Raw genomic sequence first — 25,334 nt, 5'->3', positions numbered from 1 at the left:
TTTTGGAGTGGACCCTTGGCTTATAGTACAATGTATTCAGTAATCACCATGTTGACAGCTGCAGTGGCCAAGTGGTCAGTTCCAAAATTAGCTTATGACTTTAGAATGTTCAAACACAGTAATAATGGCAATGAGATAAAGTTATCTCCGATTACCTTGCTGCAATGATGGAAACACTGAGCAATCTTTGACCATGACATAATCATGACACAAACTCTGTTGCATTGGACTGCCACTTGTATGTATTGCATGTATGCATTTCTACATTCACTGCAGATCTTTTAAAAAATAAAATGTAAAGACCCTAAAAGAAAATGGGACCGAAAAAGTCTTCATTCTTTCTCCATGCTCTCTCTGTCTTTCCAAGTGGGATTTTCCCCAGCGACAGTGACTGACAGCAGCAGGTCGCCTGGACCCTGATTTAAACTCCCGAAACTCTAGCAGACAGTAATCTACTGTTGCTATTCGCCTTTGCTTCATCCTGTTCGAGCAACAGTTTTTGTTTGTTAGTTTTTGTTGTACCTTAAGCGTACACATCAACAACAACAACAATAATAGTAACACAAAAAAAAACAGAAGTTGTAAATGAAACATTTTGCAGAAACAAGTCACTTATTTTCTATTTCACAGATTCTGTTTTTCTAAGCATTTTTTTTTTATTTCTAAATTGTTAAGTAAAAGAGACGCAAACAGTGAATTTAATTCACAGCACAGAATGTAATCACCTATGGAAAGTCTTTCTTAGCCAGCCAACAGCCCCACACGTCACATGAAATACAACACAGTGGTTGGCAGAAAGACAGACACACACAGGAGCCCAATATGTGGCACTGCATGACCTTCAATCTGACTCCTATCCATTTCAAGCAAAGGACATGGTTGTGTCATGATTACATCCAGAAGACGTGAGAAGCAAGACATGCAGCATCAAATAGTGATGACCAAAAATAAACAGCAGATGGCGATGTCTAGCAAACTCTCGGTGGAGGAAGGGATTTTTTTTTTTTTTTTGAGGTTGGAATTCATGCCCAGAACTGTTACAATAGCAAATAAATGAAATACAAACAACAGGACAGTACCATATGCATTATAGATGGATTACTACCAGTCGTTGCCAAATTATGAAGTTTTCAAAGTTTTTTTTGCATCAGTATTTTCAACATTTTGTACAGTTGTGCTACTGAATCCAAAAATGTAATTTTATTACTGTCTATTAAATTATTTTCCCGCATAGGGGTGGCCACAGCCAATCACTTGCCTTCATCAGCGTCCTCTTTTCCCACACTTTTTTAATTTTTTTTATTTTTATTTACTACATCCATAAATCTCTTTGCTCTCTCTGCCAGTTCCAACCTCAGCAACATTCGGTCGATATATGTACCCCCCTTCAGTCTCGTCCGAAAAAAGGTTCGAAAATTAAAACTTATTTTTATTTTAAATAAATATCACACACAAAACCACACATGACATAATTAAATACACTCAAAATATTTTTTATTTGCCTCTCTACTCTCACACAGAAAACAACACATAATGTAAAGCTGTGCAGAAAACAAGTTCTTTTGGCATGTTTCACTTTTTCAGCTAGTGTTCCTTAATTTACAGAACAAAATAAAAACCACCAACAACAACAACACACACGCACGTTATGTTTTAACATTTTAGGATGAAAACTTAGCACCTTGTTCCAGCCGCTGTGATTCTTGGACTGGTGGATAGTGGGTAAGAAACCACAGTACAGTTTGAAGCTTGGCTGTGGTGACAATGCCAGCCGCAAGGCAGACTCCTGCTCTTCTGAGGATACTGAGGAACAGTGCAGTGCATCTTTGGACACATGATGAATACGTGTGCTGTCAACAGACTGACACAAGATCTCAAGTTTGCAACCCATTTCGTGAGGACTTAATGACACCATGAACGCAACAGAAATTGAAATACTGTACACTGGGCGTGCTGCTAAAATGTGAGAAAGGAAAGCCTTTGCCACGGGATGGCTTCTAAAAAGGGTGTACACCAAACCTTAACACTAAGGCACTGCTTGAAAACAAAATGACAGAGAGGTGTACATGTGGAGCCTGTCTGCTGAGCTCAAGTGTCTCTATGATAATAGGGTCACCGCACAAACGGACAGCGGCAAACGACACCCATGTATGCATATCGAGGATTGACAAAAACCCACACAACCACCCTTTCAGACGAACGTTTACTGAGCAGAGGTAACAATGACCCGGTCACAGTGTCTTCAGGTGGCTGATGACATCACAACACGATTCCGATGTGGTTTTTTTTTAATATTTTTTTTTTATATACATATATATACAAACAATGGTAAGAGGTTATTCAGGATGGAGAGCAAATCCTTTAGATACCTGCCTCTTCTAAAATGTCAACTGATGCAAGTTCTTTTATCCTATTTACACACATTTTAAAGAAAAATATTTAATGTCAATCAGTGCAAATACTCGGATTTCCTATCAGCTTAATTATGCAGTTGCTGAAAGAAATTTCTCCCACAGATGCACCCACTAAAGTTTCTAAACACGCAAAACGGCAAAGTTTCACTTATATTATTTCAGGTCTTGCAAGCACGGAGGATGAGGTGTTATTATAGTGATCTATGCCGCAAGTAATGAAAAGAAAAGAAGAAGCAAAGTATAGCAATGTTCTTGCAACCAGATTGAGATTGTATCCAAGAGCCAATCCCATTCATCATTAGGCTGCTGGACTTTACATTTTTAAATTAAATTGGACAATTTTATCTCTTTCTTTGTCTAAAAACATACCACATTTTAGTCTAAGATGGTCTGAGCAAATAACCTAAATATTTCTTCTTTTTTAAATAGATAATGGTCCTAAATCAATTAAATAAAAGGGATGGGGAGCTGGGGCACGGGATGGAATAAATAAGTCAATTTGGAAGTCAAGCCAATGCTGAGAGAACAGCCATGCAATGAACGATGCAAACCTAAGCCCAATGCCACAAACTAAGAAAAAAGCTGTTCACAACAAGGACGATTTTTTTTCTCAGGCATTCTGGGAAAAGGGATACTTATACCAAATGCAAATGTGCACTGCAATGGTTTTACAAGCAATTCACCCTGTTTTGCAATAGGAGAAGGGGGCAACAAGAAACAGACATTGATGATCAGTTGCTGTTCAAGAAAAATGGGGTGACCATTTCCCCATTTCAAATCACAAAGTAGTTAAAAGGTGCATCTGTACATTAATGAACTGATAATTTACACAGGAATAAATACAACGTGGAGGTATTGCAATGAGTATTGTTTTTCTTCTCTACTATTACTGAGGTAATAATGACAACCACAATTTAAATATGCATGTGTTTATATTGGTGTTAAGGCATTTGGATGACTTGGTTCCCAGCTCAAGCAGCCTTCAGAGACATTCTAGATCACAAGTGTATTTTGGGCCAATCAATTCAATTTTAGGGAAGGTGATGTGTCGAAACATCCGCTGGGTTAATATTAATACTGAATTGGTTCTGTATTTAGGACCACTAAACAGACAGCAGCATAAGAAGAGCATGTGCCTGCTGATCATTTGTCAAAATCATAAGTTATTTTTTGCCAGATACGCAGTCATCTCTTTATAATTATTATCTTCTATATATATATACACGTATATATAAAAGAACTGTGTCTTAGTATAAAATGATACCTTAAAAAGCATGAGTCACAACTAACAAAAGTCTATTTGCAAATCCTCAGAGTCTAATAGCACAACTTAAAATATTGAGTTCACTTCTCAGGCGATGCTTATATTTCAGGCAGCTACAACTCGCTCCGCAGTCTGAAGTCACCACGACAGCCCGACGACTTCCATTAGGCCTGTAAAAATCTGATACTTGCATGATTCCTGTGCCCACCGTCACATGGTGATCTTGGCAAGAGAGTCTCTCCGTGCAACTTGCCTGTATGAGTAACTGAGGAGACGAGGTGGACGGAAGACATATGGTTTCCCTGATGCCTGACGTGACAGGATGAGGTGTGAAGGTGCAGGGAAAGTGGTTTTTCTTTTCCTATGTTGAAAGGTGATTTTTTTTTTTTTTTCAACCACATGGTCCATGCTGAAATTCTCCATGACAATCTAAGGCCACAAAGCTCGTAGAATAAAGTAAAATGTAAACGCTGGAAAAAGACAGAGAGGAGAACGTTTTGGTTACATATTCAGTGGGGGACAAAAATGATAAATGGAATAACTGTTGTAATCGCACACATAAGCAAAATTTATTTTTACCCCCCCCCCCCCCCCCAAAAAAAAAGCTGGTCCTTTCGTCCAGATGTAAACATGTTTATAGGTCACTAAGGTTTGAGCTTTCAGACAAGTTCACTTTAAAACCAGCGACTGTTTGGGCATTTCTTTCTTTCCCTTTTACTTTTGACACCAATTTTGTTTTCTTTTTTTCTTTTGTTGCAACTCTTATCTCCAAAAAGAAACAGCAAATAAAAGGCATAAATAAGACATAACTAAAACAATCCTAGTTATACCCTTGTACTACTCTAAAGATAAGACTTTCCAAGCCAGAGGCTAAAAGGGAAAAAAAAAACAAAAAAACAAAACGCATACATGTGCACAAGGCCAAGCAGTCTCACAGGAAATAGAAGCAAAGAATGGTAAATATGTACCTTATCACGAGAGGCACTTCAAAAACCACTCTGAGTGCCCCATTTTGGAGTAGAACCACTGTTGATCTCCTGCTCCTCTACATCTTCCTCCTCTTCCTCCTCTTGCCAGCGAGTGAGATGGACAGGTGCGGGCGTGGAAATGCTGCCGCCGAGGCCGGGACCTGAGTGTTGAGAGAAAGTCTTCCTCATACCTTGCCGACCTCACACAAAGTAATGACTTAACACTAACCTGGCTGTCTTTTTTAATCCATCACAAATGTGACATTATGTTGCCATATTTGACTATGCTGCTTGTTGACAAAGTTTAAAACACGCAAGAAGCTGCAGTGAGCAGCAGGCATGCCGCTCTGATGCTTGGCTTTACTGTGAGGGTAAGTTCTGCTTCTTGACATTTCTGTCTTGTGCAAGATTAATATAAATATTAAAGCAGAACATCCAACCTTTAAAATAACAGTTGTTTATTTTGCATAGCAACTTCAGCTTGGTTAGATGAAAATACCCAGCCACGTTATTTACCAGAGTGTGCATGCAGATCTCTCAGCGGGAGTGGATTCTGCCAGTTCCCTGAAGGTCTCTGTGGGTGGGAGCTCAGCTGGTGGAGCTGTCAAGAGAAGCAGGCATCACCGCAGTGCACAACTAAACCATCCGCTGAAAGCCTACAGTGTTCAAACTACAATTCACTGACTTAAAAACATATGCCCTTGAACAATCAAGGCATAAAAAAAACTTTGAACTTGCATTATAAGTGAACCACAAAAAAACATGAATAAATTAAAATACCAAAATCCTACTTCAACGTGTGTTTTAAGTCAAATATGCTCCACCCTAGAAATGTGAGAAGTGAGTGTCTGAAACACCTGCCCTGCGTGACATTAGGTTTAAATTGAACAAGTCAAGTAATTAATACATTTAATAATCATTTTACTTTGATTATTTTATAGTTATTAGAGTAGGTAGGCAAAATCCTAACTAAATTAACTACCCCGGTCTTAAAAAAGCTGGAAATGGGTCTGGAAAGTGAGTTGCAAGAGGAGGATAACAATTGTGGATTTATTCAAACTCCTGATCACAGCTCAAGACCTGGCTTTACATCTGGAAAAACTGGCTGCATGCTCAGCAGTAGTCGGGAAATGGTGCTCATTCATTTCAATAAATAACAATTAAAGACATAGAAAATCCACAGTCGCAACAGCTCACGGCAGAATGTTACCTCATGCATGTAGATAGCATGGAGACTCATTTCTGCTGAGGCAAACTCCGAGTGCAGTGTGTTGCTTCGCATGTAGGAGCCACTGTTAGTCATACTAAAAAAAAAAGGGGGAATAAACAGAAATGTTGAAATCATCCTGTCAGGTGTTTAACATGTTAACGGCTAAATAAACACAGCAATATGCGTGTTTGGGATGTGCAGAAAGTACCTGTCGGTGACGGTGCGATCACTGCGGTACATGGTGCTCTCGGGGGGGAGAGAGGAGGGCATCAGGCCGTGAGAGCGGCCGCGACTGGGATGGTGCGAGGTGGAGAGAGAGGCCAGGACACTGGCAGCAGCAGTGGCAGCCGTGTTGGGTGAGATGAAGCGGTGGTCACGCCCTTGAAGTCCCGAAGCGGTCAGGACTGGGTGGGCCAGGACGCTCGCCAACAGGCTCTCGGGCTGAAAAGAGCAAAACGACATTAACACTAAACAAAGAAGAACAAAACTGAGAATGCAGTTATTTTTTCTTATGTTTACGTTTTCCTTCTAAAAATGGCTTTATATCTTAAAATGAACGCCTGAGAAAAAAAAAAAAACAACTAAAACTGAAAACTAAAAAGAAGTTCTTACTCCTGTTGCCGACTCATTAGATTGCAGAGACGTGCAGAGAGGAGCCTGTGAAAGCAGCAGCTGGGTGGAGGGGCCGCCCTGGGCGTCGTGTTGCACTTTTTCCTTCAGGTGGCTGATAAACACAGAGCTCTCCTGAGGCGGCTGCCAGCGTGGGTTCTTGATGGTGAAATGCATCAAAGACAATTCCGTCTTGCCATTTTCAGCCTGCTGGTATATGGAGGCCTCAGTCTGGGCACCCGAAGTCCACTGTAAAGACAAGTTAAGATTAATATGAATGTGAACTACATCATGGTGCTGATAAAAGCCGAAATGCAAACGCAGTGAAATAATACCGTCGGGTTGCCGTGACGCCTGATGTCCATCTGCGCAAAGGAGCAGATGTCCCCAACTCCAACCACCTCCACTGTGAAGTTCCTGAAGAAGTCGATGATTTCCAGAGACTTGTTCCTCAGGTGGAAGATGAGAATGAAGGGCGTGATGATGGGACTGAGCAACTCCTCCAGGATGAACACCTGATTGGACAGAAACAACTTGGAATAAGAAACCCAACACGTCTTCACACATTGCCATATATGAGATATTCACAACCAAGCATCTGTGCTTTGAGACGGCAACCAAGTCGATTCAAACTTGTCCAGGATGAGTATATGAGCCAATTTTGTCTTTAAATATGTTGAGTAGATTCAGACAGTTTCTGCCGCCCTCACCGCTTTGTACTGGAACAGCTGTGCCACCTCGTCACGGGTCTCGCTCTTGTTAGCGTTGCCCCTCCAATGATCTGGCATGTAATGAATGTGTGCCAGCATGCACTGCAGCAGCTGTTCCGGACACCACACCATATGCTCATCTGGGATGAAGGACCTGGCACAGGACAGGTGAAAAACAGACAATTCAGAAAAAAAAACATTCCCATTAAATCAAATAAAGAAAAATGAGAACAAGTGAAAAGCACTTTGCCTACTGATGGCTTAACTTAAAGGGGAAGGAAAACACAGCTCAGGAAGCTCACCTGGTGATAGTGATAACCACTCCCAGGACAGTGATGGCCGTCAGAATGTGCTGTACTGTTAGAACATCCTCATCATAGACTGTCAGCGCGATGAGCACGGCCAGCACGGAGCCCGAGAAGAAGGCAATGTTCTTTGCCAGCACGGTCAGCAGTGGTGACGTGAAAGAGTTCATGTATTTGGAGGTGGGTTTGTAGCCGCGGCCTAAACGTCCGTGCAGCTCGTGGTTCAGCTCGTTGAAGTGTCGCAGGTACAGTCGACCGAACAGCGACCAGCGTCTTGCACCCAGGCTTCCGGGTTCCCTGCGGATCACTTCCGTGTAGCTGAAGAACGCGTACAGGATCTGCCAGACCAGGATGAAGGGACACAGAAGCAAGTTGGCCAAGCCAATCAGCAGAATGACTCGGCTGAGCTGCTGCGCCAGCTCCAGGCGGTTCCCGCTCTTCTTGTACTTGGGGTGAAGGCTCCACTTGTTCTGAAACAGTGAGCCAGGACCCCAGAAGAGGATAAGCTCAAAGTTGTACTTGAGGCCCTGGGTGAGGAACACCACGTTGCCCAGCAGGGGGAACTGCAGGTGCACTGGCAGCACCGACTTGTTGATCATTGCCACCATGTAGTTCTTGAACCGCAGGATGCGGTGATAGATGTCGAGCTCCGTCAGCTCTTTCTTGTGTACGCACATTTGCTGCTCGCGCTGCAGCAGGATGAGTTGGTTCTGGACTTCCTGCCATGTGAAGTTGCATAGTTCATCCTGAGACAAGGAGACAAGGAGACGGTGCATAATGATGGAGGAGAACTGAACTGAACAGAACTTATTACAAAATAGAATAAATCTTTACTGCCTACAGAGGAGGAAAATCTTTGGCTCACTAAGACATGCGAGACATTACTGCAAAAGAATAAATGCAGATTCCCAAAAAGTTCAAATACAGTGTGAGACAAAGTGCAATACAGCAAAGCAATTCAGGCCATTGTGTCTAGAATGGTTGCCGGATCAACTTCTGGTATGTTTATCTTCATGCTATCCAGATGTCTCTTTACAATAAGTAATACTAAAATTCTCTATACACTTACCATTCTGATCTTCAGTGCTTTGATATAGAACTGTCGGATCTCCCAGTAGCTCAGGACGTTGCAGAAGACTTTCACAAGTCTATAGACCCAGAAGATGGCGGCCATGATGAGGAGGAATATAATCCAGCCGTCTCTCTGTATGCTGGAGAAGAACAATGAAAGCTACTTAGACGGCGTCATTCAGGCGTGAGCATTGACATGGATAAAAACAGCAGTGGATCTTTTTTTAATTCAAGCGGTCACTCATAAAACTTCAAAGCAGCAAATAAAAAGGTAACAGCATCAACACTACAGTGGTAGAAAAAAGTTTTGGGACACATTATGCATTTGTGATGTACTGTATTGTGCTAAGAATCATTCTTAAGTCTCCAAGAGCACTTTATACTAGTGCAGTATGTGACGACCTCTTGGCCTTTGACCTACTTTCTATTTGGAAGCAAGGGATCTGGGAAGCAGCTCACCAGGAGAGCTGGTCAACACCTGCGTTGGTGGCAAGGCTCCGGGATAAATGGAGCCCAGCTTTCTTTTTCCTTCCCTGCTTAAGGTACTGAGTTTGTGTGAAGCTGTGATCAGTTCTCTTTTTAGATTTTTACCAGACGGTTTTACTGACTTATTTACACACTACTGTGGAATTGACACACAGACCTTATTAATTCTATATTAGATAATCAAAATTGATTTTCTAGTTTAAAGTCATGTGTGGTCTCCATCTTTAGTCCTACCTTAGAGTCAGCTCGTGACAAGTAGTACAAGAATTTTGTTTTTTTCATTTCTCTATTAGCCAGAATCAACAAAATAATTTCCATTTGTTTGTGTGCATCTGATGCAGCCAAACATTTTGAATAACAATAAAAAATCTCTAACAAATATTTAATGACAGTAATTAGGATTGAATAAAAATGTAAGAGTGTCCGAAAACTTTTTCCCACAACTTTATGCTGTTGTTTGCCCAAAGCCGTGCTGGATGGAAAAGGGTCATGATTGGCCTATGCTCTACTGGGAGGTAGAGGCCTCAGAAGAATGCTGTTGTTTACAGGTTCAGAATGAGGCTGTCATTTTGCCGTTAGGAAGTTGTGCAATTTGCCATTACATATCATAACAGGCACTCTGAACTTTGTTCATCATACCTACAAACATACACGCTCCAGTTTCCACATCTGTTTCAAGGTCATTTGAAGCTTTAAACCTCGAGAGCATTTCATAGCAGGTCATTTTGAGATAGAATCGACAAAACATATTTTGTGCTTAGAGCATTTGGCTTTGTAAGGGAAACCAGAGAGGGTGGAATGAAGATGACGGAATAGGATCCAAACTATGTGACAAGCTGTTCTTAAATTAGAATTCCAAACTGCTGTGCAACATTAACATTCATACAAACAACTATTGAGCCATCATCCTTGAACAAATAGAAGAAAACAAGGAAAAAACTGGAGTGTACCTTCAGATTAATTTGAGCAGACGACATGTGACAAAATGGGGCTTGGGGAGACTGATTCCCCTTCTTTGCAAGCACCGTCATGTGGTCGTTGGCTCACTGGTCTGAGCTTGTGAGTGTTCCAGTGTGATGTTATAAGCTATCAATTACATTGCCCTGTTTTTCAAAGCCACGCTCAGTGCAGCGTCAACAAACGACCCTCCACGTTATGAAGCATTGTAGGAATTTTAAAAAACTTCAGAAAAAAAAATTCTGTGTTAAAACAGGTCTTGCTGCTACTGCTGCTGCTAAACGCATTTCAGTTTAACCAGAAAAAAAATCAGCAGACACTCAAGAAGTGGAGAAGAATTAGTCTGATTGTGATGAATGTTCAGGAAAATCCCTGTGTCTCCCTCCACAAACTGGCCTTTAAACTTAATTCATGACCCAGAGGAAAAACCCACTGACGCATTGCATAACACTGAGAGAAACACAGGATACCTTTCAGTGCACTGCTGGGTTGGAAGGATGGCATCTGGAATCGTAACCTTGTTTCGGTCCAGGGGGTTCTGGCCTGGCCCAGTGTGGTTGACAACCCGATTGGCAAACAGGACATCGTAATCCACGCAGGTGACGAGAAACGTTGTGAATGTGACCACAAATAAAAATTGACTGTTGGAATGAGATAAAAAAAAAGGGGGGGGGGGATTCAAAAGCATGTTATTATCATTATTCTATTACAGCATCATTAGCATTACAGCACTTCCTAATAAAAATTCATTTGATTATGGAACTTTCCTGTTTTGCTTGTGCGCACAAAGAGAATGGTTGATTCTGCAGATCATATTATTTAAGATCTGATATGATATGACAAGATATAAAGTTTTCCCATACAGAGTTACAGTGCAAGAATTGTGAAAAAAAAATTTAAAAATATGAATAATAAACGATGACATAAAATGCAAAAAAGGATCCTGTCTGCAATAGACTTAATGTGAATTGTGAGTAGACGCTTTGAGGTGTCAATTCTATGCCTCAACCTGTCCATGGTTAAGGAAGGGCACACTCAGCAGGAACACCACTGAAGTTGCAAGTGAGGCCTGTGCCTTACTATGCACAAGCTTCCCTGCTCGTATCAAATTCCAATTCCAATTACACACATCAACTATTGCACAATACTTACACAAGTTCGAAGACTTCAGTCAACAGCATACAGGAAAAACCATTCTTTTGATGAAAATGATAAATGTGCATAGATTGGTTAAGGAAAAACACAAAATACAAAGTTATTGGCAGCACTGCAACTGTACATACACATGAATCAGACTTCAAGCGTACAAGACAAGTTCTTTCCCCAATGACATTCACACAAAGTATATATGCAGACATAACACAGACACTCAGGGTGCAAATTATTCAGACTGCATTTATGTGGCAAATAGCCAGTGACTAATAAACACACACGCGCACACACACACACACACACACACACACACACACACACACACACACACACACACAGGTATTAACTTAATGGGTGATAATAAAAAGGATATCCTGATGAAGAAATTATCCAGGTTCTTGATATGGTGCCATGAGTCTGTAACAGAAATTAAGAAATTAAAGAGCCAGAAATAGTGTTGGGATTTAGCTATAATAGATATATTTTTTTAGGGGTGAGGGGGGCTTCAGAAGTGAAAAAGATCATGTAGTCTTCAAAACATGTTTACCTTTCAGGCCTTCGGGCACATGCAGCAGTAAATCCTCCTCCCCTGCTGGCGACTCCTCTTCCAAGTCCTCTATTCTCTGGTACTGCTGGTATGTTTCAAAGTTGGCCATTATGCTTCACATGCTCATGGTCTCTCCCAGCTGACGGACTTCTTTGCTAAAAGCTGTACCGCGCGGAATTCCCTCGCCCTTCCTTAGTGCATCATGTCCGCAGCTCGACGAGTTCAGCTCAACATACGTTAGCAACGGCTAACAATTAGCTGGCTAGCAACAACGCGGATGGACAAAACCTTGTGAAAACGCTGCGCGAGCGCGACTACATTTGATATACGTACAAGCCGCCGAACACAAAGCTCACTGACCTCCTAAATACTAAATAAAAACGCGTTGGCTACACGTGTTACATGCCACAATCCAGCTGAGGTAACAGTCTGCTGGCTAGTTAGCCTGTTGATGATTCAGCCTCTCTTGCAGTCCTTGGTGATACAGTTTGTTTTGTCCAGACGTGGTCCTTTCATCCACGGGTCTTTAGTCTCGGCTCAAAGTCAACTGTGAGCCAGACGGTCGGTACTCGAGAATCTGAATTGTTTTCACGAAAGATACTGCGATCGTCGGCCCGCCCCTACATCTCTTTGTCGCTTTCTTCAAATACACCTTGCCGAGAGTGTCCACTGTTTTTGTCTTCCACAAATTTTGTCAACAAACACCATTTACGTCACATCCCATTTCCTTGACGCAATTTCCGGTTACAGTGTATTACATATATTTCCACTGAAATTTTGTTTCTTTTGGGGGCAGGTCCATGTCTAAGATGCTGAAAAATTAGTAATTATAGATGATAAAATTACAATTATGAAAAAAATTGAAAGGTCTGCGTCTTAAACAGTTAATCACAAATCTATGACCTCCTCGTTAGACGCAGAAATGCACTCTGGGTCAGAGTCAATATGGCAACCTACTGGTTGCCCGTGGATTACTGCAGGGCTTAACGATATACAACGTCTAATGGGCTTGTAAACTCATCACTAGGAATCAAACATGTTTTATTTACTGTGTTGTAGAGCAAGCATAACTGCTGCGGTGCGGCCATTGCAGTTATACCCGCGTTACAATAAAACAGCTGACTTGAGGAACGTCTTAAGGTACAGTAACATGACCGAGCTCCTCCTACCCACTACCCGTATAGCCGTATTAAAGTCCACCTGTGCTGTGCCGTTATGGCATTTGGTACTGGAGTTAGAGCAGTTACTAGTAACAGTTCCAGTTTTCACTTAATTACAAACGATCGGCAGACACCAAGTGTATCTTCTTTGATACTCAGTAAATGTTGTTGTGCTTATGTTACACCATGACATTCACTGTTAAAGTAAATACTGGACTTTGTACATGACCCATATATACATTTCAATTCCTTTACAAAATATTGATTGATAAGAAAACTGTTATTTTTTATTTGGGCAAAAGTTATTATTCTAATGTTCTCTTCTGTATACAGGAATCACACATCTGGGTCTAATGCGTGCAGCTCCTCGCAGCGGCCCCAAAATGCCGTCAGCCGTTTCTGGAGCCTCTCCCAGAGAGCCGTCTGCCGGTCCAGTCCAACATCCAGACACCCCAGGGTGGCACTCAGATTCATCCTGGGACCGGCAGTGCTCACTGTCTCCACACGATGGGTCACCTCCGTGGCCTACTGTGAGGCGGATGTGAATAACAACATCCCGGTGGCAGCCACATCTAAACACACTGCGCCTGAGTTTAAGTGGCACATCCTCTGGGAGTTTGTCAAACCCCAGTTGTTTGCTCTTATCGGCGCCATCGTGGTGAGATTCAAACCGTTTACTTAAAAAAAAAAAAAAAAAAAAAAAAAATCATGCTACCTTGATGCTGTTTAAATGTGCATTGACCTGTGTTTTCTTTTTCAGCTTGCGTTTGGTGCAGCCATCTTGAATATCAAAATACCCTTATTGCTCGGGGATCTGGTCAACGTTGTGGCACGATACCTGCGAGAACACACTCCAAGTTATGTCCAAGAGATCAGAGGCCCCGCACTGAAATTACTCGGCCTGTATGGTCTTCAGGTAAGCTTTGGAAAGGAAAATTAATTTATTGCTCTTTGGTTTTCAAATAAAGGGACTTCAGCTATATTCTAAAGTAACCTTAATTTGATGAGCAATTTATCAGCAGTGAGTCTTGTGTGTTGCATGTATAATAAGTAGCTCATTGAACACAATGACAATAAAATGCATTCTGATGTACAGTATGCTCTTAGATTCACTTTGTGAAGCATATAATACATTTCTTTTCAGTGGTTGTCAGATATGTAGCATGCAAAACTGTGGCATGTCATTGACTGATTGATAATAAAGTACCATTTACTTTCTTTTATCTGATAACTTTTCTCCTGCATAAAGTCAACATCACAACAGATTTCACAGCTGTATCTTTGGTTATTTGCCAGGGATTGTTAACCAGTGGCTACATCATCCTGCTTTCAAGGGTGGGAGAGCGGGTGGCGGCAGACATGAGGAAAACCCTCTTTGCATCCCTACTCAGGTACAAAATCACATAAAACAGGACAAATGCAAAGGCTTGCAGCCTGATGTTCTTCAGCGTCTTTTCTTTTTCCTTTGTTCTCAGGCAAGATGTCGCCTTCTTTGATGCCAATAAAACTGGACTGCTGGTGAACCGTCTCACAGCTGACATCCAGGAGTTCAAGTCATCGTTTAAACTGGTCATATCTCAGGTATGAGGTGCTGTTTTAAATTTGTGTTGTGAGGTAGCAAACTCTAAATTTTAAGCTGTGTAACACCTGGTTTCCATGCTTGCAGGGCCTTCGTAGTGTCACACAGACGGTGGGATGTTTTGTTTCCCTCTACATCATCTCCCCCAAACTCACGGGCTTAACGGTGATTGTGCTTCCCTGCCTTGTGGGCGCCGGCGCTCTCATTGGCTCCTTTCTCCGCAAACTGTCCCGCAGAGCGCAAGAACAGGTGACGGAGCGCTGCCGCCTCACTCAGAATCTTAAAAGGCTTGCAAAATCACAAGGCACATCATTAAACCAGATGTTCTATTGCAAAGAAAACCAAGCTGGTTGTTTTCCAATTGAATTAAGTGAGCTTCATGCATTATGTTGACAAAGGTGGCAAAAGCAACAGGGGTGGCAGATGAGGCACTTGGCAACGTGCGGACAGTGAAGGCTTTTGCCATGGAGGAGCGGGAGCTTCAGTAAGTAACAGTCAAAAATATGAATACATGCTTTATTTGCCAACATTATTCTGGAAGCAGTTAAGATTTATGTTTTCTTAATGATGCTTTCCTTTAACCTAAGTGGGAGCTCGACGCGTTCGTCAGCACAATTGTCTTGTAATTATGCTCATAATGACTAATGTTCTTTTATTTTCCCTCGCAGGCTGTATGCGTACGAAGTTGAAAAATCCTGTGAAATGAATGAGAGTCTCGGTGCTGGGATAGCAGTTTTCCAAGGACTCTCAAACGTTGCCCTTAACTGTGAGCCGGAGCAGACAGAGCAGACTGTAAGATACTACAAAGCTTGTGGTATCGTCCTGTTGATGATTTTTTTCTCTTTTTTAAATTTTTTTCAATGAACAGGCATCGTCCTCGGCACTATTTTCGCTGGAGGGACTTTAATTAGTAATAATGAAATGTCGGCTGGGGACCTCATGTCTTTCCTAATCGCCTCACAGACTGTTCAGAGGTAAAAGACAACGCTTGTTCCACAATCTTTCTCTTTTTCTTGACATTCAAAGATGTGTGTCTGTTGCTGGTGGAAAGTTGTTGCTTAGTGTGCCTTCTTCATGCCCAGGTCTTTGGCCAGCATCTCGATCCTGTTTGGACAAGTGAGTGACGGAACGTTAAAAAAAAAAAAAAAAAAAAAGTGATTCTTGTTTGTCATCCCGGTTAATCTGTCGCATTTGCTGCAGATGGTGAGAGGGATCAGCTCAGGGGCTCGGGTTTTCGAGTACCTGTCTCTGAAGCCGACCATCCGGATCTCAGGAGGAGGTCGCATTCCGTACCATTCGCTAACCGGAAGGGTGGATTTCATGGACATTTCTTTCAGGTTCCTTCCAGAAAAAGAAAAAAAATTTTTTCAAGAGTTCGTGCCATTTTACAGTAACTCGGTAACTCTACAAAGCAATCAATTTCTTCTTGTGCTTCAGCTACCCAACCAGACCTGGACATCAGGTCCTGAAGACCTTCAACCTAACGCTGCCTCCGTCTAAGACTGTTGCCATAGTGGGAGAATCTGGAGGAGGTAATTCTTATGAAATGACATGTATGGCTGCCATGTGGCTAATGTGATGTTTTGTGTTTAGTAAGAGTTCATTATTTCCCTTCAGGAAAATCCACCGTGGCCTCCCTGCTAGAGCGTTTCTACGACCCCACCAGTGGTGTGGTCATGCTCGACGGCCTGGACATCCGCACACTCGATCTGTCCTGGCTGAGGGGGCAAGTCATCGGATTTATCAATCAGGTATTGGCTGATTGATAAATCTGAAACAGTCGACAGTACTTATTAATAGCTGTTTAATTCTCACGGCTCCCTCCGTTGTGTGTTTGCACAGGAGCCGGTCTTATTTGGATCATCAATTATGGAAAATATCCGCTTTGGGAAACCGGAGGCCACAGATGCCGAAGTCATTAATGCGGCTAAGCAGGCCAACGCTCACCGCTTCATTACAGGCTTCCCAGATGGCTACAACACACTCGTTGGTGCGTGATTATTGTCCAACATTCTGGAGGGTTACATTTGTTTGGCACGTAAATTTCAAGATCAACACTCTTGGGGGCGGGGGGGAACCACAGGTGAAAGAGGCGTGACGCTGTCGGGCGGCCAGAAGCAGCGTATCGCCATCGCCCGCGCCTTGATCAAGAACCCCAGCATCCTGGTGCTGGACGAGGCCACCAGCGCCCTGGACGCTGAATCAGAGCGGGTGGTGCAGGAGGCACTGGACAGAGCCACAAGGGACCGCACCGTGCTCATCATAGCCCACCGGCTCAGCACCATTCAAGGGGCCGACCTCATCTGCGTCATGAACAACGGCCGCATCGTTGAGGTTAGGAAGCCGAGTGTTTGAGGCGGGTCTTGCCTCCACCCGCAGATGTAAATTCATGACTTATCTAATAACGTTCTCTTCTCTCTTCAGGCTGGGACTCATTCGGAGCTGCTGAGCAAAGGTGGACTTTACTCCGATCTTATCCGCCGGCAAAGAACCGAAGGCCAGAAATGAACCGAAGGCCTGAAATGAACAAAAGGCTTCTTGACTTCCATGATAAGACTACTATGAATACTGGAGTTTTTTTTTTTGTTTTTCTTTAATGAAATTCATAGAAACGGGTTCCCAGAGAAAATGTGTCTGCATAGATTTGCTAGAACTCTGTCTGGTTTTATACGATAGGATCTTATATTTATGCAATTAAATATAATACATGGACCAAGTGGATGGGCATACAGCGATTAACATATCACACTACTGTACAGTATTACACTTGAATAAAAGCACCACTTCATCACTGTCTCTTTTGATTGTGGATGAATAGATTAAACTTGGGTATCAAACAATGCAATGTTGTTTTCATGAGTAGTTGACCGTTTCAGGTTAGGACATATATCATTTGAGACAAGTACATTTGTTAAGTTAAATGATGTCCATGAAGAGATTTTTTATTTTTATTTTTATTAGTCAACACAAAAGCCAAGTGCTTGACATTATGATATGGTGTGGCCTTTCTGGTTGCTTTTGCTTCTTGAACAGTGCCACCGTTCTTGCTTGATGGTGAGCAGTAACCACAGGATGTGCCTGTTTAAAACGAATCATAGCTAAACATTCCTGTAATTGAAACAGGGTAGTTGGAGTGTATCAATTAAAAATGGGTCAACCGTTTCTTATTTTTAGATGATGGTGAACATAAGTCAAACTATTTTAAGAGTGAGTTTTCAGCACATCGCAATGCCATTATGGGAAAAACACCTCACACTCGTGCAGGTTAAAACTCAGAGAACCTGCCATTTTCTACACAACCGAGTTCGGCTATTCTAATGAGTTCAAATTAAGAGAAGGCTATAAAATGTCTTCCTCTGCATTTTGCCTGTATTGTCTTGCATTGGGTCTGTTGCAGTTCACCGTCATGCCACTAGATGACACCACGACAAGCGTTGCTGCTGCTGCTGCTGCAGACTGCTCTGGAGCAGCAAGTGCTAAGGCTAGCTACCGCTTTCACAACATTATCGGCTCCCTCTGTGGCTTTAATTACAAGTCATTGGTTACCGAGCCTGGTAAAGGCCGGCTCCCCTGGCCAACAATGCAGAAATATGAAAAACTTGAAAAAATCGGAGAGGGTAAGTTTTCCCCACTTTTATATCGGCATCTATGTGTGTTTAAACTAGCGTTTCAATTGTGCTAGCTTTAGCCGCCGATTGCACGGATAGGGTTGACAGGGTTTTATGAGCTTTAAGCCTGTGTAAATTGAGCGTTCAGCCTGTTCGCGATATCGAATGTGTCATGTGCAATATTTACTCACACGAATATGCCATTGACAGGAAATGCCAGAGAATTATCAGGCCATTTCTCACGACAGTGTTGCTGGCTAATGCTAGCGTGTTTGTACGTTGCTATGCGATTCATCGAGACTGTAATTGTGCTCATCGTCTCTTTACGTTGTCTGCTCCACAGGCACATATGGAACAGTGTTCAAAGCGAAAAACAGGGAAACACACGAGATAGTGGCTTTGAAAAGGGTTAGGTTGGATGACGACGACGAGGTACTTTATCCGGATATTATTTACATTTCGTTGCCTGTTAGCGGTGTGTAAGTGGGCGAGTGCAAGGGTTAGCTGATTTTTTTTTTCCTTTTTTTTTTTTTTTTTTTTTTTGCAGGGGGTGCCAAGTTCTGCTTTAAGGGAGATCTGTCTTTTGAAGGAGCTGAAGCATAAGAACATTGTCCGGTCAGTCTGTTCACTTCCATAATGCCAGTGCATCATCCCTCCTGTATTAAATCAGCATCAATTTAAAACATTTGTGTCTTCCACAGATTACATGATGTTTTGCACAGTGATAAGAAGTTGACGTTGGTTTTTGAATATTGTGATCAGGTGAGATGGAGTCCTTGTGAGCTTGCACTTTATTTGATGCATGCCTTGTTGTGCTCAAGCCTGTCTCTTCACCGGTTGCAGGATTTGAAGAAATATTTTGACAGCTGCAATGGGGATCTAGATCCAGAGACTGTGAAAGTAAGAAACAAGTCCATGACAACCATTCGGTTTGACCGCATGCATGTGTTTATCAGAGCAGTCACTTACACGCCACTGTTTTCTTTTTATCTTTTTAATCGTCTTGCGGTACTCAAAGTTAATGTCTTGATTTTCTTTCCCCTGCTCCCTATTGCAGTCATTCATGTACCAGCTGCTGAAAGGCCTCGCTTTCTGTCACAGTCGAAACGTCCTGCACAGAGATCTGAAGCCGCAGAATCTTCTCATAAACAGAGTGAGTGTTTGCAACGGACGCCGCTTCAGAGTCGTCGTTGTCGTCGTTGTCGTCGTTGTCGTCGTTGTCGTCGTTGTCGTCGTTGTTGTTGTTGTTGTTGCTTACTGACTGTCATGTGCGTCTCTGTCCTCAGAACGGGGAGCTGAAGCTGGCTGACTTTGGGTTGGCGCGAGCCTTTGGCATCCCTGTCAGGTGTTACTCAGCAGAGGTATGTTGTCCCGCATCTGGGTGCATTTACCGTAAAGCCGCATGCACCGGCCAAAAACGCAGTTCAATGCATTACACTACACATGCTAAGACAATTTATTTCTTTTTAAAAAGAATTCAGCCTGGAATGTGGCAAAACAAAGAAACCCCGCAGATCAGCATCACACAATGTGTGTCCCCTCCACTGCACATTAATCACACAACTCTACCAACCTGCCATGAATGTAGCCTTCACAGCAGTATTTTGACACTGCATTGTTTTTTTAATCCAGTCATAAAATAATCTATATTATGTCATAAACAATTTTAGCTGGCATATTATCACGGGGACTTGACTTGCCCCGGGGTGACTATAGAAAATATAATGAAACACTTTGAGAATGTGAAACTGCACCATGGTGATGAGATGCATTACTCTCACAGTAGCATTACTCATTTCAACTATCGGCTTGCACTGTGAAGTTAGTGCAGTGCTTTTAAGATATATGCAAATAGAGCACTTTTGCAGAGCTCCCTGACTTATTGCAGTGCAAAAATGTGTTATTCAGATGACTTCCCCAAAAGTGGGCGTCTATATCAAACATGATGAATTAGGCCTAAGTCTTCATGGCTTGCTGCAGCAGTTTTCAGAATTGTATATGTATATATTATTTAGATATCGGCGTTCTTCACTCATATAAACTGTATCACACAAAAAGCACATTTAATTAACAAAAAAACATCATGTTCTTAACTTTACTTATAAATGAAGTCCATGCACTACTCTTTCTGAACAAAAGCATTGATAACTTCATCATAGAAGCTCACGAGTGCCCCCTACCATGAGGCAGGAGAACTGCGTGCCTCACTGGCTCTTTGCAACAGTTTGATGATCACTCGGCACAAGAAACAGTAACACAGGCACACAGTTGTTGACAGAAAACACTGTACATTGGAAATTTAGTTCATATAGCAAAAGTGTTTAAACATTTTAATAGCGACATACAGAGAGGCAGAAATACGTCTCACTGACTGCAGAGCACGCCAGCACAGTGAACGAGTCATTGCACCGTCTATGGAGAGGCACAGCAGGCTGCTGCCTCACCACACGTCTCTTCTCAGTATTTGAACGGTAAATGTGGAAAATCCAGCGATTTTGAATAAAAAAAAAACATTTTAAAACTGGTGAAGTTAACTGAAAAATATGATTGAAGTACAAATCACTGGATATACACACACACACACACACACACACACACACACACACACACACACACACACACACACACACACACACACGCACGCACGCACTTCCTCATTGTCTCTGGAAATAGAAACTTTCCGTGGTTTGCTTTTAATTTTAGCTCGGTCTGTCTGAACAAGACTCACCAGCAGTTTGCTACAATGTCAGAAAAAGAGAAGGCAATGGGAACCAGATGGCCGTTCAGAAATGACCGTTTAGTGACAGTGCTGCCAAATTCCTCCCTGGGAAATGTGCTTGAGTAGGAAATGACACCCAGAGGACTTCGGGCTCACACAGTTATGGCGACACCAGTTTGGTTCTGATTAATTTGCGTCGTCAGTGCCCCTCTTGCATCTCCATCTCTTGTTTATGTGCAGGTTGTCACGCTGTGGTACCGGCCTCCAGATGTGCTTTTCGGTGCTAAACTCTACTCTACCTCAATTGACATGTGGTCCGCTGGGTGCATATTTGCAGGTTCGTTAATGGTTGTTGAAAAAAAAGGATGCAAATATATCTCCCTCATCTGTTTGGAGGTTTTTGGGGCGTCGGTTTACTCGAGTTTTGTGGAAATGTGTCCAACAAGCCGCAGTCTGTGAAACGCTCACTGTTCCCTCATTCAGAGCTGGCTAACGCTGGAAGGCCGTTGTTCCCCGGGAACGATGTGGACGACCAGTTAAAAAGAATCTTCAGATATCCTTTAACAGAAGTGAATAGGTTATCTAGAGATGTATATGTACTTTAATGTATAGGTCATCCAGACAGAGCTGATGAACTGCTGTGAAGTCCTGACAGGGCGGCCGCACGTTTCTCTTTAACTTTGAGTTACATTGCTGGGAACGCCGACTGAAGAGCAGTGGCAGACGATGACAAAACTGCCAGACTACAAGGTAAATGATCAGCTCGAGTGGATGCTCCTCTCACTGTCACGCTATCCACTCCACCTGCTGAAATACACTCCCTTCTGATCCTGCAGCCGTATCCCATGTATCCAGCCACCACCTCCCTGGTCAACGTTGTTCCCAAGCTCAGCAGCACAGGACGGGATCTCCTCCAGGTAACATCGGCTCACATGAACCGCATTCGTGCAGACTTCAGCATGCTTGTCCTGATCCTGCTGTTGATCACATTTAGCACTCAGTGTTTTCATGCGCACACAGAAACCTCCATATTCATGCCCCTCTTAGCATAGAAATATTGCTATCCTGATCCTTTCTGATCTGGTGTGATTTCCTCATCTTATTTGCACGCCTGCCCCTGTCTCACGGCACAAACTATGCTAACGTTTGCACTACCAGTCAAAAGTTTGGACACACCCTATGAATTTAATGTCTTTCCTTTCATTCTCACGACTATTGACCTTGCAGTTTCTCACTGAAGGCATCAAAACTACGTATGAACCAACACGTTTTATATTTAAATTCTTCAAAAGAAGCCACCTCTCATAAAAAGAATGTTTGGACTTATTTATTATGTTTGTCTTTGCTGCATAATTACATATATCTCGCTCATATATTTGATGTCTTCAGTATCTATCTGCCGTGTAGAAAGTTGTAAAGATAAAAAAAAAAATTGCATGAGAATGTTTGTGAAAACTTGTGACTGGTAGTGCAAGTTCAGCACAAGCAGAGAAGCGTTGCTTATTCCTGGCTTGGCACTATTAAATACCTACATGACTGCGCACCACTGGACGTGGTGGCAAAATGTATTGTATGCTTGTGTTGCTGGTCACTTGACCATGACTGCACATGCATCTATGTTTCTTCAGACTGCTCCATGCAATAGCATTCAGGTTTCTGAAAACCATCATGAAGTCTTAGACCAGTCTGTGATCAGAATGTGATGTTGGCATTCACATGAACACATAAATCAGTACACTTGGATGTCCTTCTCAGAACCAGGGTGCTCAAAGCCATCCAACTATTGTTAATAAAAAGTTGGACTCGACCAAAAATAAGAGCAAGTATTATTGTATTTTGCCAAAAAAACAAAAAAACCTAACTCCACATCATGCTTGTAAGAAACGTAATGTTGTTGCGCACTCACTTGATGTTTCCTGTGTTTCTTACTCAGAACCTGCTGAAATGTAACCCTGTCCAGAGGATTTCTGCAGAAGAAGCTTTACAGCACCCCTACTTTGCCGATTTCTGCCCACCCTAAAGGCCACACTGCTCCTCCTGAATGGCGCGGCCCATCCTCTGCCAACTCATTAGCTCCAGTCCCAACCAAACAGAACAAATCCCCCCCGGTCCTCAAACAGACTCTCTCCTCCCCGCTTCAACTCTGCTGTGCCTCAGTGTACAACTAAATCCAAGTGGCTCTGCAAGGTTTTAGCTTCTTTTAGGTGACAAGTCGCATTAAATTGGTATGTTATTTTCTTCCAGAAGTATGAAGTGGCACAGCGTGCGCTATGTCTTTCACTGTATTTTATACCAGTACCAATGGGCATCAACAAAGAAGACGCAACGGGCTTCTTCTAGCAGTGAAGTTTGAATGAAGGTCAAACTTAAGATCTGTAGTTATTATTCTTTTTTTAAAAAAAAAATCTTTTTAGATTCCCTTAAAATAAGCTGACCAATACTAGATCAATCATTTATGTTTGATAAATTAGTAAATGTGATCATAATATATGAGCAATAATGTGTTCTTTATCAAATGAAATACCAAACTACTAAAACTTGGTTATTCCAGCCTCAGTCTATGGCGTCTGCGCAGCTGAAACTCAATTCCCCCTTTTTAAAATCAATTGATTTGACGTTTTCATATCCACAAAAGCTGGAAGAAATTCTGAAAAAATAAACACATTTCTTCTTTTTGTGTGTGTGTAACTAAATCCATTCCAACATGACCTTTACATTTGGTACTGATCTCTGCATCTAAACAATCTCTGGTTGAGTTGCAGCAAATTTCAATGGCACACTCACCTTTATAAAGCACCCCCTGGCCCCCAATGCATTGTAAACAGTATGCTTGCCTATTAGCATATTTTGATTTCCTTATTGGTTATAACTTCACTGACTAGACTAAAGTTTTGCTGTTTATCATTATCAGCAACAAGTGAGAGCAGTTGAATCACTTCCACAAGTTCAAATCATTCTCCTAAACAAATTCAGCAATACTGGAAAACACACCTGAAAATGACAATTTATGATGTTATTTCCTGCAAAGACGGCTTGTATTACTGATGTTTCACATATCAACAGTTCAACTCACTGCCCCACTACCAATTACAAGATTGTATAATAGCGTGGGAAGCTAATTCATATTTTTTCCCCCGAAAGCTTTTTATGTCTGCTTTTCTGTTTGTCATTTGTGCACTTTGTAACTGACTATTTTGCCATTATCAAGATTACCGCATACATTATAATGTTCTATTAAATGCATCACACTGACAACCAGGATAGTGTCCAAGGCGGACCAGAGAACCACTGTTGACAAATCCTTATCAGTAGTACCATCATTGTTTTTGTTTTTGTTTTTACCGACCTTTAATCTCACAATGCAAAACAAAACAAAACTATTTGCTCTTTATCTTTAACCAATGATTGTTTTGCGCTATCAGTTGTTTTCAATCTGTTTTCATTTCGGATTGTTACAGTTGCTTCCTGCCCTGAAAGAGCCCAAATAATCAGTTGCATGGGAGAAACGTGAAGAGGATTTTCTTTTCATTTGCCAATGTAAAACAATGGATGCATGTATTTATTAACAATAGAATGTAAGCTTATGGTTCTTTGTTTTGCATCTGTTTTAAATGTAGCAGCTTCATTTTGGTGCAAAAAACTTTGGAATGACTGTGATACTCTGACATTTAGAATTTAGAAGGCTCCTTCAGGATGTATTGTTAGACAGGTGTGTGTGTGTGTGTGTGTGTGTGTGTGTGTGTGTGTGTGTGTGTGTGTGTGTGTGTGTGTGTGTGTGTGTGTGTGTGTGTGTGTGTGTGTGTGCGCGTGCGCGCGCGCGTGCGTGCGAATGAAGTAAAGATGGAAACAAATGAACAATAACTCGCATCATTTCCTCACCTTCAGACCAACTGCTGTAGACCTTAGACCGCTTGCTACTTTTGAATGGACAGTGGGGTTTGCACTTTCGCTTGTACATTTTAGAAGAGCAGAGTTTAGTTCCTTTCACCGTGTTTGTTCCCGCCAGTAGTAGAAACTTGTTTGCTTTTTTTGAGATTGGGGGTTGTTCATTCTTGCAAGCAGCGGATGACCGGACTTTCCCCACAAATGGGTTTCTCATCTTTCCTCCTCAAGCGGAGCCTGTCAGTCTGTTGTGGAAATGAGGATGTACATATTTTCTTGTTCATGCTGTGTTTAATGATTGAGATGAAAAATAAACGTATTCTCAACAGCTATGTGTTCTGACTGGTTGTAGGACTGTCATGTCTTGAAAACAACTTGGAGCAAAATGTCAAAGTTTTTCAGAAGAGTGCAATCTGTCTCAGTCTTAATTAAATATACATATATAATAAATATATATACATATATGTACACAGATTTTTTTTTAAATCTACATTCTTCTGGCTTAATTGTTTCTATGGTCATAACATAGTCATAACAGAGATCTGCAAATTTTAACATTCAGAGGGATTATTCAAAATGAAAGGAAATAAGGAAAAAGAAAAAAACCAGAAGAGATCATGTGGCGCATTAGAGGATGAATCCTCATCCTCTCATGTCAACCCTCATCAGCTTTCTGCAATGTTCCTGCCATTT

The 25,334-nt window shown here is 42.0% G+C and overlaps 3 protein-coding genes across 6 annotated transcripts; 2 read left to right on the top strand and 1 right to left on the bottom strand.

Moving 5' to 3' along the window:
* Window positions 1-1,477: 1,477 nt before the first annotated feature.
* atg9b (autophagy related 9B) lies at window positions 1,478-12,453 on the bottom strand. The gene is made up of 14 exons (XM_076021619.1): window positions 11,694-12,453; window positions 11,520-11,563; window positions 11,147-11,211; window positions 10,465-10,635; window positions 8,550-8,691; window positions 7,478-8,226; window positions 7,176-7,329; window positions 6,801-6,980; window positions 6,469-6,714; window positions 6,065-6,297; window positions 5,857-5,950; window positions 5,163-5,247; window positions 4,647-4,807; window positions 1,478-4,148 (listed from the first exon to the last, which is right to left on the bottom strand). The coding sequence occupies exons 1-13, from the start codon at window positions 11,800-11,802 to the stop codon at window positions 4,665-4,667; spliced, it is 2,415 nt and encodes an 804-aa protein (XP_075877734.1). The 5' UTR covers window positions 11,803-12,453; the 3' UTR covers window positions 1,478-4,148; window positions 4,647-4,664.
* Window positions 12,454-12,520: 67 nt separating this feature from the next.
* Window positions 12,521-17,228, top strand: abcb8 (ATP-binding cassette, sub-family B (MDR/TAP), member 8). The gene is made up of 16 exons (XM_076021620.1): window positions 12,521-12,833; window positions 13,187-13,511; window positions 13,614-13,769; window positions 14,150-14,244; window positions 14,329-14,434; window positions 14,520-14,681; window positions 14,831-14,916; window positions 15,101-15,198; window positions 15,301-15,406; window positions 15,515-15,548; window positions 15,633-15,769; window positions 15,870-15,964; window positions 16,050-16,183; window positions 16,275-16,422; window positions 16,516-16,766; window positions 16,857-17,228. Exons 1-16 carry the CDS (start codon window positions 12,730-12,732, stop codon window positions 16,938-16,940), a joined length of 2,121 nt encoding a protein of 706 aa, XP_075877735.1. The 5' UTR covers window positions 12,521-12,729; the 3' UTR covers window positions 16,941-17,228.
* A 595-nt stretch (window positions 17,229-17,823) lies between these two features.
* On the top strand, window positions 17,824-24,969 carry cdk5 (cyclin dependent kinase 5). Of its 4 annotated transcripts, none has more exons than XM_076021590.1 (13): window positions 17,824-18,049; window positions 18,384-18,472; window positions 18,588-18,655; window positions 18,742-18,802; window positions 18,884-18,940; window positions 19,098-19,193; window positions 19,327-19,401; window positions 21,000-21,096; window positions 21,243-21,314; window positions 21,451-21,509; window positions 21,596-21,676; window positions 22,693-24,518; window positions 24,595-24,969. In XM_076021590.1, the coding sequence occupies exons 1-12, from the start codon at window positions 17,839-17,841 to the stop codon at window positions 22,777-22,779; spliced, it is 1,053 nt and encodes a 350-aa protein (XP_075877705.1). In that variant the 5' UTR covers window positions 17,824-17,838; the 3' UTR covers window positions 22,780-24,518; window positions 24,595-24,969. The 4 variants fall into 4 exon arrangements, with proteins under 4 accessions (XP_075877705.1, XP_075877702.1, XP_075877703.1 ...); XM_076021587.1 differs by having other exon boundaries at window positions 22,693-24,532; XM_076021588.1 differs by having other exon boundaries at window positions 22,693-24,536.
* The last annotated feature ends 365 nt before the right edge of the window (window positions 24,970-25,334 follow it).

The sequence above is a fragment of the Nelusetta ayraudi genome, unplaced genomic scaffold (assembly GCF_046127955.1).
Source record: "Nelusetta ayraudi isolate G7.1 ecotype Tasmania unplaced genomic scaffold, CSIRO-AGI_Nayr_v1 ptg000011l, whole genome shotgun sequence".
NCBI classification, from domain to species: domain Eukaryota; kingdom Metazoa; phylum Chordata; class Actinopteri; order Tetraodontiformes; family Monacanthidae; genus Nelusetta; species Nelusetta ayraudi.
This window is presented reverse-complemented; position numbering and strand designations above follow the sequence as displayed.